The sequence below is a fragment of the Glossina fuscipes genome, unplaced genomic scaffold (assembly GCF_014805625.2).
Source record: "Glossina fuscipes isolate IAEA_lab_2018 unplaced genomic scaffold, Yale_Gfus_2 0, whole genome shotgun sequence".
NCBI lineage: Eukaryota > Metazoa > Arthropoda > Insecta > Diptera > Glossinidae > Glossina > Glossina fuscipes.
In genome coordinates this window covers 33,859,135-33,872,774 of record NW_023998414.1, presented here as the reverse complement: position 1 = coordinate 33,872,774, position 13,640 = coordinate 33,859,135, and the positions used below count along the sequence as shown (strand labels likewise).

General features: G+C 34.2%; 2 protein-coding genes across 2 annotated transcripts; one reads left to right on the top strand and one right to left on the bottom strand.

Moving 5' to 3' along the window:
* Positions 1–2,975: 2,975 nt before the first annotated feature.
* On the top strand, positions 2,976–6,857 carry LOC119638636 (heat shock protein 60A). The gene is made up of 3 exons (XM_038035538.1): positions 2,976–3,170; positions 4,863–6,419; positions 6,492–6,857. Exons 2-3 carry the CDS (start codon positions 4,863–4,865, stop codon positions 6,639–6,641), a joined length of 1,707 nt encoding a protein of 568 aa, XP_037891466.1. The 5' UTR covers positions 2,976–3,170; the 3' UTR covers positions 6,642–6,857.
* A 2,542-nt stretch (positions 6,858–9,399) lies between these two features.
* Positions 9,400–12,681, bottom strand: LOC119643657 (probable ATP-dependent RNA helicase DDX10). Its single transcript, XM_038043055.1, has 2 exons — positions 12,375–12,681; positions 9,400–12,309 (listed from the first exon to the last, which is right to left on the bottom strand). Exons 1-2 carry the CDS (start codon positions 12,669–12,671, stop codon positions 10,267–10,269), a joined length of 2,340 nt encoding a protein of 779 aa, XP_037898983.1. The 5' UTR covers positions 12,672–12,681; the 3' UTR covers positions 9,400–10,266.
* Between the last annotated feature and the right edge of the window lie 959 nt (positions 12,682–13,640).

Below are 13,640 nucleotides of genomic sequence, written 5' to 3'. Positions count from 1 at the left end.
AAAAGCGTTCATTATTTTTGAACAGGTTCCAAACATCAAAGTGTAAAATACGAGAGTCTATCTTTGTTAGGTGCGGCAATAGCGATATCTTCTGGTAAAAAAATGTCGAGGAAAGATGAAGGAGAAGATTATTCGACTAAACAGCAAGCGACATAACTCACACAATTTTCGTTCTCTTCGGAATTCCAATTCGAATATTTTGCAATATCTTTAAAAGAACATTGTGAAGAGACATGAGCAGGGAATTTCCAACAAATTAATTACAAAATTATTGTATTATATAAAAAAAAAAACCTGCCGGTTAAAAAACAATATTTATAAATCACTTATCTATATCTCTAGCTATAGATATGTACATTTTTGTATTCTTTTTATATTCAAATTTGCACTATTTAGCTCGGAGCCCCTTAAATGACAGACGCCGCGCGGGAATGATATCACGATTGTTACTTTTTTGACATTTTTCAAAACTATATATATATTTTTTTAATACTTACGCATATGTCCAGCAACATCTTCGAATATTATTATTCTATTACTTTTTTGTGCTCACATACATACCTTAAGTCTATGTGTGATACTTGGAGACTTAATATATAGAATGAGATAACGTTCGAATAAAATGTGTCCGATTTGATTAGTGATTTTTCGGAATGCAGGAAAATAGTACTCAAGCACTCCGGCAGCTAACCCAATCTGGTTATTAATATGTTATGGATTCAGATGTCAATTGAAAGACTCTCTAACAAAACTATAAATAGTGAAGTCCTTTACGCTTGATATACTTTGTATATTATATCATATGTATATCGTACTCAGGAGTAACAATGGTTTTACAGTAAGCTATGTCCGGACGTAAAATCGGGACCACATACCATATCGCTTAATACAGTTTTTCATTCATTAAAAAATTATACATTGTTTCCCTGTAAAGGCATATCTTTCATTAAAGTTCTCATATGGGATCCGTCTAAATTTTCCAAAATTAATATTTTTTTCAGAAATCTTATTTTTCATTATACTTTCATTGCAAAGCATTAAAAATTTTGTATGAGAAAATTAATATAGCTTGGGGTCCACAAAATCGACCTTTGTGACCAAAATTTCCCACAGTTCATTTCCATGTCAAATTGTTGTTGTAGGCAATTTTATATCATAAAACATTAAAAAGGCGTCTTCCTTGTCGCATAAAGACTTACTTTTCGTAGCAGCTGTCTTATGAGAGAGGTTTCAAAATGTTTACCTTACTGGATTCTTGCAAGGATGGTCCAATCAAATTCGTTTTCAATGGTTAATTGTCCTTGGGCCAGAGCACTTCATTGCACCAGATTTCGTAAAAATAACTCAAAAATTGCAACTTGTGTGTAGTTGTGGGTAGAGAAGGTTAAAATTAGATGCTTCAAGATAATATATACCACTCATATATGCTATGGATTTCAAATTACATTTCATTGTCTATTTCGCGCTTTTTATTCACATTTGTTTGCTTCGTAGTTTCGAGTGACCCCTTGCGTTAACTGATTTTTAATTTAACGGATTGATTTTATTAAAAATTAATTAAAAATGAAACGTAAAGATTTTAACTTGAAGAAAGACAGTTGGTTGTTTGTAAATGAACACTAAGATTGATTTTTTTATTTTTTATACTTAAACAAACAAAAATCGTGAAAATATTTTTTATTCTTGATTAATTGGCGTATTAACGGAACTTATTTCTATGCTAAACAAAGACTTGCGAAAATTACGTTATACTGAGGAAATAAAAACTATTTTTTTCAAGTAGTTTAGTTTCTAAGCTTAATTCCAAATAAAGTAAACGTTAATGTAATACTTTGCTTGCTTAGGGCCGAAAGCGTTTTCACACGGCTCCCTCTTTTACATTTTTTAAGGAAAGTTGACTGACTATGATAGTCTTGGCTATGCAGAGTCTTGATAGAAAGCTTACACCAATTAATTATGAAAAACCTCGGTTAAGAAAATATGACGACATGAAAGGAAACGGATGAACGAAAACGTAAAAAATTTGTCTTGCTTGCCTGACGTGCAAATAACGAGCTAAAAAAACTGGAAAACTAAAAGCTATACTTGTTTCACTTATTACGGCGTAGCATTTTATTGAGTAAATATGAGCACTTGAGACCCAACATTAGTATTACCACATCCTAAGCGTTTCAATCAATTTCTCACTTTAAATATAGGATAAACAAGTCTTAAAACTTAATCGCACAAATTGAGCAAATTTTAATAAAAATATCGTTATGATTATATTTTTCTTTTTTTACTGTAGCACACTTTTTCCAATAGTAATCTCGTCTAAATTAATTTGTTTTTCTCTTTAAAGTTCTTAAATTATATGCTACAGTAATTACCATCTCCGCTAAAAATCTTCTTTTGATGTTTTAAGAGTCTTGCCTCAATTCAATTAAAATTATATTGCTAAAGTGAAATTTTTTACAATTTATTTTTTTAACCATATTCTATATTTAACTATTTAGTTTATGTTTTATTTATTTCCTTTTATTTTTATCGTACCTGTAATATAATAATTGAAAATTTGGAAAATTTACATTTCATTTCGTTTTACTTACGTTTATTACAGATTTTCATGTGTGCTGGGGTTGTGTTCTTCGTATCATGCATAAGTAAAATAATCGGTTTTTTTGTGCAGCAGTTATTCACATTTATTTCCAATAAGTGTTTACGAAATCCTTTTGCAGTGTACGACTTATTTCATTTTTTTCTGCATTTATGTTAGCTTTCTATCCAAAATGCTATATCTCTTTCGTATAATATTTTCGCCTACCGCAAACACGATGTCGTAAGCAATCATTGAAACTCTTTCTAAATCATTAATTCTTTTTAAGATTTCCCCATTATCGCAGAATTTGGGATATGTAAAATTTAATAATACGGCGAACGTGGCAACACTGAGAGAAAACTTTGCAAGTTGACAGCAAACTACCGGGCAAATAAACGTGCTTGTGTCAGATTATTCTGGTCTTCTGTGAGTTGTGAAAGCAGTCAATTTCAACAGTAGCCATTTCTGTACTTGCACGCCTAGCGAAAAATTTGTGAGAATTTTTAAGAAAATCTGATACGAGATTTAATACGTTTAGTGTAAAGTTTTTTATACAAAAAAGAAAGGAGAAAATATAAATATACAAAGAAAAGTAAGTAATATGAAAATAATTTCTCAGAACATTTTCTTATTCGATAGCTTATAAGATTACATAAGAAGCACGATGCAAAATGTGTAGTGTGTCAATTGGAGACCGGGGTGGTAAGCTTCGTAGAAAATAGATTTCTAGAAATTTCATTCAAGCTATTAAAATTATTTAATTATTTAAAAGAATGTTTGTCACGCGGTCCAGAAATTAAATTTAGATAAATTATGAAAAAAAATTGAAATGTCATCATCTATATATATGTATATGTATATATATACATATATATACGTATATACATATCTACACATACATATATTTTCATAAATTTTCTTCATGATTAAAGTGAAGGAAGAGATTTTACAAATTGAAATTGCCGAGCCATGTGCCGCAAAACTGCAATATGCGGGTAAAATGTGCTATGCCCGTACACATTTATATTTGTATTTGTTTAATATTTATTACCCCTCGGCTCGTTTAGCAGGACCTGTACAACAATACAACATTATCCCACATGGTTAATAAGAAGTTTTCTTTGAATGTATTATTGAAGTGCTTATCTCTCATTTGCTGACCGCATTGCAAATGAAGATGAAGACTATCTGCTAATATAATAATAATATGAGAGTTTACCTACAGATGGCAAATAAAATTCTTTCATTTTTTCCGATCATACAGCCTATATTGTATAATATGTTGAGAGATTTTTTAATGTCGCAAGATTCTAGTTTCTTGTTAGTCCCAATCCGACTGTCCTAACTGTAAAATAAACGATGCCATATAACATACAATCTCAATTTCTGAAATTTCTTATTGGGAACTTATCTAAGTTATATATATTTTATGAATTTCCTATATCGCTTGAATAACTTCCTGGGTGTTAGGCATTGGAACTTCTCTCGAACTTCACGCCAAATTAACTCTCGTTGAATAATTCAAAACTGTTTGCAATCCATTTTGTATATATGTTATTTATCAAATTTTGAAAGCTACATGATTCGTATGGAAATTATAAACAAGGTAAGGAATTTGAATCGCAAGTTTTGAATTCTTCATAAGTGTCGAGAGACAAGATAAAAAAGTAAGACGAAAAATAATTTTGGTGTCATTCGAATAACGTGACGAGCTCTAAATCGGAAAAATTTGTTACTCTATCGAATTGTTTCTTTAAATCTCTAAATTATACCTATGGAAAATCTCTTATAAAATTTAACTGAGCAAAGCAATAAAATCCCAAATGCAGCGAGAGCCCAATAATGTCAATATTCAATTCTAAAAAAAAATTCAAATGACATTTCTAGTCTTAATTGTATAATCAAGGTCACAACTGGCGGCGACATGCTTCGCACTGCCCTTTAATTTATCGATTGAATATGTTTGCGATGGTGTGTTTTCGGTCATTCGTATTTAAAATAATATAAGGTTTTATAATTGAAAACTGAGCAGTCTTCCGCTTAAAAACCATAGAATTGGAAATATTATTATTCTTTTCTCCCTCTGTTTCTATATTCCTTAATGTCGCTTTAATCGTGATGGGGATCAATTTGACAGAAAAAAAAACATAGTAAACGACCTTGTAGTGTTATAGTCTAGCTGTGACTAATAGGTATGGACAATATTTGAGTTAATCGGTCATCTAATATTTTTGTATGAGTTGCGATGAATGTCGAAATAAATTTGCCTTTTTGAAATCAATAGATGTTGCGTTTATCAGCTACACTTGCTCGCTCAGGAATTAGACACCAATTAGCCGTGCGTGGCTATGCCAAGGATGTGAAATTTGGTCCAGAGGTTCGTGCTATGATGCTGCAAGGTGTGGATGTTCTAGCCGACGCTGTCGCCGTGACAATGGGCCCGAAAGGACGTAATGTCATTATTGAACAATCGTGGGGTTCGCCTAAGATCACCAAGGATGGTGTTACTGTGGCTAAATCAATTGAACTAAAAGATAAATTCCAAAATATCGGTGCAAAATTGGTTCAAGATGTGGCCAACAATACCAATGAGGAAGCTGGTGATGGTACTACCACAGCTACTGTATTGGCTCGTGCCATTGCTAAAGAGGGCTTCGAAAAGATATCTAAAGGTGCCAATCCCGTGGAGATACGTCGTGGTGTAATGATGGCCGTTGATACCGTTAAGGATCATTTGAAGACCATGTCACGTCCAGTTAGCACCCCCGAAGAAATAGCTCAAGTAGCTACGATTTCAGCTAATGGCGATCATAACATTGGTAATTTGATAAGTGAGGCCATGAAAAAAGTTGGACGCGACGGTGTCATAACTGTTAAAGATGGCAAGACTCTAAGCGACGAATTGGAAGTTATTGAAGGCATGAAATTCGATCGCGGATATATATCACCATATTTCATAAATTCATCGAAGGGCGCTAAAGTCGAATTTCAAGATGCTTTAGTTCTGTTCTCAGAAAAGAAAATCTCATCAGTGCAAAGTATTATACCTGCTTTGGAACTGGCCAACCAGCAACGCAAACCTTTGGTTATTGTCGCCGAAGATATTGACGGGGAAGCATTAAGTACTTTAGTGGTCAATCGACTGAAGATTGGCTTGCAAGTAGCGGCCGTTAAAGCACCGGGATTCGGTGACAACCGTAAATCTACACTCACTGATATGGCTATTGCCACTGGTGGTATTGTATTCGGGGACGATGCCAATCTAGTCAAATTGGAAGACATTAATATCAACGACTTGGGTAAAATCGGTGAGGTAGTTATTACCAAAGATGACACATTACTGTTAAAAGGTAAAGGTAAAAGGGAGGATGTTCAACGTCGTGTCGAACAAATTAAAGATCAAATCGCTGAAACCACTTCCGATTACGAAAAAGAGAAATTGCAAGAGCGTTTAGCTCGTCTCGCTGCTGGTGTAGCTTTATTGCGCGTGGGCGGTTCCAGTGAGGTGGAAGTTAATGAAAAGAAAGATCGTGTTAATGATGCTCTTAATGCCACTCGTGCCGCAGTTGAGGAGGGTATCGTACCTGGCGGCGGAACTGCATTGTTGCGTTGTATTACTAAACTAGAAACTTTAAAGGGTCAAAATGAAGATCAAAATATGGGCATTGAAATTGTGCGCCGTGCCTTGCGCATGCCTTGCATGACTATTGCCAAAAATGCTGGCGTTGATGGTGCTATGGTTGTAGCTAAGATTGAGACCAAAGAAGGCGATTATGGTTATGATGCCCTTAAAGGTGAATATTGCAATCTAATCGAAAAAGGTATAATCGATCCTACAAAGGTACGTTTTGCGCATATTAAGTTTTTCGAAACTTTTTATCATATATCTCGTTATTATCGTAACACATTATAGGTGGTGCGTACGGCGATTACAGACGCTTCTGGTGTAGCTTCTCTTTTGACTACTGCCGAAGCTGTTGTTACAGAATTGCCAAAGGAAGAAAGTGGACCTGCTGGTATGGGAGGAATGGGTGGTATGGGCGGTATGGGTGGCATGATGTAAAATGTTACCTAATCCCCTATAGCCATTTACAATTCATTTTTTTCTTTCGATATTCGTCTTAATCTAGCCGGTCATACATTTTCGGTTTATATAATTATTATTATAATTTTTCTTCGTTACACCAAACGCAACTACATTCGTAATATATTAATTTTTGCTACCATTACTATTAATTACTTTTAAATATATTTAATTTAATTAATTAATATTTTTACATGTTATATATGTAGAAAAACAAAACACAAGAAAAGAAAATTCAATATGCATTAAATTACATCAATTTATTACATACATATACACAAATTAGTTCGTAGAAGTTGACTGAACAAATCAGTGAGCTGCGATTCAAAAAAAGAAAAAGGGGCAAAAATACATAAATTTTAATAGATGTTAATCTTACATACATATTGTCTTCTTTTCTCTCCTTTTTTATTATTATTTATTTCTTGATAGCAGTGTAGTGTAACGATCCCTAATGTTAATGAGATGTTTCTCCGGCCTTCTAAAATAAAATTCTGTCAGAGTAAATTATTGAAACTGAAATTGTTATAGCGAGCATTTAAAATATTGCCGGATTTTAGCGAGCGACATATATACAACTTGATTTTCGCGTCAGCGTGCAACTTGCCAATTAAGATTCATTCACTTCATATATATATATGATTACCCTGAAATTTTACACATTCTACTACACAGCCATTTCTTCTAGAAGAAGAATTAAGCTGTGGAATGATGTACGCTTTTATTCCAAGAAACATTTTTATGCGCATTTGCATAAAAAATTAGAAAATTTCTTTCCATTAATTATTCATGTACCCATGTGTAGCCCGATAAGAGGAGATAAAAGCAATTTTTAATGAACAAGAGAGAAATTAGAAAAAATGAGAAATTCATAATTACCTCGTGGCAGATCGATATTTCAAATTTATGAAATATTCCCGCAACTGTGTAGGTATGTGTCAGCACAGTATTTATTATTATTTATTTAGCCAGAGAATAAATTCAAAAACTAAAGTCTTAAAGCACTAACATCCAAGGCATTGAAAATTCTACTGGACTTGCGATTTGAACCCACGACCATTGAGTTATTAGTCAAGACTCTTCGTCTCATGGTTGCCTACTTAGGTGGGTTCAGCGAAGTAATTGTGAACATTTTCATAAAGAATCTTTCGATGATTCTCAAAAATTATTGTAACGAAATTTAGATGACTACCTACTAAGAGTTTTCAAATAATTCCTAAGCATACGTGCATCCAACTTGTCCATAGAACGTGTCCAGTATAATTAACAAACAGCAGATATTTCGAGCTGGGATAAAGTGCGGCTCTCGAAGGTGTTTGCCGCTGTTCTCTTTGCGTGTAAAAAAGTACGTGTTTAACCAATTTTTTTGTACCAAGGCTTCAGTTTATCGATATTTTTTTTGTTTTTTTTTTTTTTTTCGGATGACAAAGATTAATCTGCCTCCTTTTGTTATTATTACTATCTCCAAAAATTTTTTTGCAATAACCAGAAATACTACTCGGAGGAGATCAAAACAAATATTTTTCTGATCAATGTGACATATTAATACGATTTTAATATAAGCTTCTGCTTGTCGGGTAATTTCGGGTTCGTCTTAATGCATTGCAAATTGACAAAAATTGATTGATTTTAAAAAAAAGTAAGAAAGTTAGCTGTATTCGACGGGAACCGAATCTCGCATACCCGGCTACTATCGTTTTCGCATTTTACTCTTCAAGTTCTTTTATTTGACGCCCATATCGCTGGTATTATTAAGAAAAAAATTCATCGCGATGTCGTCTATCATATTCATTTTAGAATTAAGCCAATTTCTGAGCAGATAATATATCTTCATTTGCGGAATGTACAAAACAGTTTTAAACATTCTATCATGTTTGCATTATAATAAATAAGCATAAAACCTCAAAAAATTGAAAGAAAAAAATAAAATTTATTTACTCGTAATTTTATGTGGGCGTGGACGATTCTTTCCATTTTTGGATGCAACGAGTAGAGGATTTTGTAAAGTAAATGTGAAAAATATCAGCCTTCTAATTTTAATAATGTCCGAATAATGAGCAAAAATCCAAAAATTTTTGTTACAAAAATCTGAGTTGCGTTCAGTTTACGTTCCATTGCGCGCTTCTGCTCTGATCAAATTTGGCTCATTTTCAATAGCAACTTGCGTGCAGAAATTTTCTAGCAAAATTTGAAGTCGATATTTACATTTTTGTGACCAGGAGAGTGGCAACAACAAATACCGCACAGACGGACAGACACGGTTAAATCAATTCTGAATTTCAAGCTGATCCCTGAAGTTTCCCCACCCTCCCCCCCTCCCCTGCAGTGGTGGGCATAATAATAAAATGTGTTCATTCAGTTCGGCTTATGCAATACATACGCAAGTAGGATTTACTGAGGTCGGAATGTAAACAGTCGCGTCAAATTAATGACTATTGATTAAGCTACGAGTATTGATTGATTTTGAATCAATCCGCAGAATTCCGCAGATTTCCTATTGTGTAATTGATCAGTAACAGTAAAAATTTTTCAAGCACAAGTAAATAAAAAATAGAAAGGAAACATTCTGACACCCATTAGTATAACATCCAGTTATCTTCTTTGTTCCACTATAAAGTGAATGCGTTGCAAGTGCAATACTTTATTATAAACTATTGCTATCGAAAGAATAACATACATATGAAATGTATTTTTCGTATTAAATGAAATATTCTGAAAAAGGTCTACAGATATATATATATATATATAAATATTGTTAAAAGTCTTTAGTTATAGATTTGGCAGCGAAAATTTTATTTATTTAAATAGTTTCTAAAGGAAATATGAAAACTATAACAGCAGCGATGATGGTCTATCCCTAACATATACATATTGTTGTATATATTTTAAATTTATAGGAAACGTTGAGTAAAGTTCAAAAGCAGATTATATGCGAAGGCGTCGAATTATTTGGTTGATTAGCGTTAATATCACACAAGGTCTATGCAGTTGTTGAAAATGCCTATCCATAGTATAGCTTGACTAGTGAGCAACATGGGAAATATCTTGAAATTCAAAGAACCCTCAAAAACATTATAAATTCGTCAGGTTTTTTCTAATAAAGAAAATGAATTTGCCGGAAAATAGATTAATATTTTCGTTAAAAATCGACACTAATCGTCGCCCCACAATTAACGTGAGACGCGACATAAATGATTTCATAAAATCGATCTTCTATATATGTAATCGGTCGCTTTGCCAAAACGTATTAAAAATTGCGGCCTACAGTTGACGGATAGACTCGTTTAAATTATTTGGAATCGATTGCTGTAATAAAAAAATAGATTTATTTAAAGTTCTTCAGAGTGCACAATCTCTCTCTCTCTCTCTCTCTCTCTCCCTCCCTCTCTCACCCAAAAGAGGATGCGAGCTATTAAAGAAATTCCAATATTGACATAGTTGATTGAGTCCAAGAAGTTTTAACACAGCATTTATGCAGATTAATTCCATAATACTTGTCATTCCATAGCATACTTGATGAAAGTAGATTGCATGCGATCTATTATGACTCGATTTTGCTTCGAATATATTGAAAATGAGAAAATTGTAGTGATAAGAAAATCTCTTAGTTAGTGTAAGCTAATAATTGGGCGGCAATAACTTCTGCATCATTCAAAGAGAGTTTTGAAGTGACTTTAGATTTTTTGTTGGCAGGTTCTTCCAGCTCGGTATCTTCACTCTCGTCATCAGAAATGCTGCTGTTAGAGACTTTGCGAGAATTATGTTCGCTTTCGACTTTTTCTTCGTCTGTATCGGAGGATAAATTCGTTCCTTGCCCTTTATATATCTTCTTTGGATCAGGCAGCCACGATAAATCAACACTGGTGTTATCGTTTTCTTCTTCTTCTTCTTCTTCTCTACTGCTACTACTGTTATTTTGTTCTTCTTCGGATCCTTTACGGTCAAGTTCATCCGCACTTTTCAATTTCTCTTTAAGTTTTTTATGTCTTCTCTTAACCAATTCTCTGAAACGTTGTTTATCGTACTTATCTTCTTCCTGCAGCATTTCTTTGGCCATTCCAATGTCAATTCCCCCGCTTACTTTAAGCTTGTCGTCATATTCTTTGGCCAATGTTGATTGCAATTGTTTGCGATGATCGACAATCTCGTTGCCATCGTCATCGAATATACGTTTTTCATTGACTTGGAGTTTCTTTTTCAGCGCTTTTTTAGCTAAACTTGCTTTAGTAAGCAATTTGTCTTTCTTGCGTAAAACGGGGGCAGGTAAATCTTCTTCGTCACTTAATGCTGCACCATCTTCAATAGCATGATTGGCCCGTTTCAGTGTTAACAATTCTTCATCATCGCTCTCAGAATCATTATTATGAAAAACTTTAAAATTAGACGAATCTTCTTGCGTTTCCTTTTTATCGGTGAGATTTTCTGTTTCTTTGTTATTTTGCTTTTTCAGGAAACGTTCAAGGAAACGTACACGTGGTGTCAATATTAAACCCAAAGATTTAGCATATGCTTCCATGTCTAAGGCCTTGACATTAAAAATCTTTTTGTTTTTCATTAAAAAAATTGATTTAATATACGCCACAAATGCCCGCTGAGCTGAAGATTTCAACTCAGGATTTTGAGCAAGAAATGCTTCAATTTTGGCACGTGGAGAGAATAGCTTTTTAGGATCGATCATTATATTGCGTATAGTGATAAATTGTCTCTCCAGTTCAGCTACCATGGCTTCTTCTTCCGAAGGCAATAAAACTAAAAGACTTTCGCCGCGTGATTTATTTCGCGCGGAACGTCCCGCTCTATGTATATACTGAGTAACGTCTTCAGGACAGTCCAGCTGTATAACCCAGTTTACGGATGGAAAATCAAGGCCTCTGGAGGCTATATCCGTGGCGAAGAGAACAACATTGCTCTTTTTCACGAAATCGTTATAAATCGCTATACGACGATCTTGATGTAACGTACCATACAAAGCTAACAGACTAATGCCAGGACGCAGCTTGCAGAAAATTTCATAAATGTATTTAACTTGTTTGCAACTCGCCAGAAATACAATAATTTTCTGTTTTAGATGATTCTTGATAAAAGACCATAGCATAGTTATTTTGTCCTCAAGAGCTACGACCACATAATTCTGCTGTAGTAGCTCAGGCACCATCTGGGCTGGTAGTTTTTTCAATTTATTTTCCTCAGGCTTCCCACAGCCTATATGTACCGCTTGCTGTAAATTCAATCGAGCTAAATCCTTTAGTGAATTCGTTTGGGTAGCGGAGAATAGTAGCGTTTGTCGGGTCGGAGGAAAATTTTCTATTATAGCATTTAGGGTTTTTTCAAAACCCATATCCAAGCAGCGATCAGCTTCATCCAAAACCAACACCTCCATAGTGGTAGCATCGAAGAGAGGATTCTCATCCATATGTTGCAACAGACGTCCAGGTGTACATATCAATATATTGCATTGATCCATCCGCTTACGTTCAAATTTTAGATTTTTGCCGCCAATAATCAAACCCGCAGAAAAATCATGATATTTACCTACACGTTTCAATGTTTCAAATATTTGATACGCTAACTCACGTGTCGGTGAGATAATAATAGCAGCCACACCGTCTAGACGGGACCATTTGCTTACGTAAAGGTGTTCCAACACCTGAAAAAAAAACAAACATATCAATCTTAAATGCGAAAGCTTTATATTAATTTCAATCTATTTACCGGTATAAGAAAAGCTAAAGTTTTTCCGCTTCCTGTTATAGCCGCGGCCAAAATGTCTTTGCCTTGCAATGCAGGTAAAATACTTTCCCGCTGTATTTCAGTCGGTCGGACATATTTAGCTTCCGACAGGCCCTTCAGAGTTTTCTGGCAAAGGGGAAGATCCGCAAAAGATTTCACTTCTTCGTTTGCACAGGATACCTCCTGATATGCACTCTTCAATTGCAGAATTTCTTCATCCAAAATATTTTTAGAAGACTTTTGCGATTTATGTTGCTCCCGAGCACGTTTTTGCTTCATGTTGTTGATGTTTTAACAGCTGTAATTATTCGCTTAACTACTTAATTAAAATACAACGTTGTAAAATTCCGTAGTATTGCATGAATAGTGTTATCGACTTGTAATGCTCGCATTAATAGACCTATTACGATTAAAGAGTCATGTGGTAGTGGCAACTTGCTTTTCTTCTGGAGTTACAATGGTCATCGACATTTGAATGGAAAATATGGAATGGTGTGGAATGACCAGGATAATAAAAGATACTTGGATATTCTAAAGAGCTATATTCCAAGTGTCAATCTAATTACAATACCTTCAATTCCTCTTAATAGTCTTACCAATACACCCTACTGGGCATTCAGCTACTGCTGCAGGTTGTGATGGAGTTTAGTATGACATGGTCAGAGCACTGTCTGGAGGAAGTTTAAGTATCTTCTTGCATGCGATTAACAACTACTGGTCTATTAATTATTAGATTTGCGATGTATCAAAGTAGTTCCCAAGCAACTTCAGGTGCATTTCGCTAATATCTGTATTCAGACAGATTATCAATATCATGGTCAAGGAGAGACTAATCGATTTCTTGACAACTGGGAACATTTTTCCAGCTCGTTCTTATGCCTATCAAAAACGCAAATCTATGAATGTGTGCGTTAATGAACTATCTTTTCTCATAGCCACTTTAAAAAAAAACTGGTAAAATGGCTGTTATGCTTTTACTGGACATCAGCAAAGCCTCTGATTTTGTCAACTCGTTTAAGCTTGGTAAAACTCTTTTAAACTTTTCAATTCCTCCTCAAATATGACTTTGGATACTAAATTTTTTATCCAAGCGTGTTTTGGTAATGAGTACAGAAAAAATGGAAGTGTACGATGGTATTCCCGAAAGCAGTTCCTTGCCTCCCATACTCTTCAATATATATACACAGCTATTTTGCACGATCTTCAAGATGACAAAGCTCACATTTTTCAATATGACGATTAAGATGA

Bases quoted from the DNA above. Each gene is read 5' to 3' on its own strand.
- LOC119643657 (XM_038043055.1), bottom strand. From the start codon at position 12,671: ATGAAGCAAAAACGTGCTCGGGAGCAACATAAATCGCAAAAGTCTTCT. The intron at 12,310-12,374 runs GTAAATAGATTG...TTTTTTTTTCAG, and splicing joins CTTTAGCTTTTCTTATACCG to GTGTTGGAACACCTTTACGT.
- LOC119638636 (XM_038035538.1), top strand. From the start codon at position 4,863: ATGTTGCGTTTATCAGCTACACTTGCTCGCTCAGGAATTAGACACCAA. The intron at 6,420-6,491 runs GTACGTTTTGCG...AACACATTATAG, and splicing joins GTATAATCGATCCTACAAAG to GTGGTGCGTACGGCGATTAC.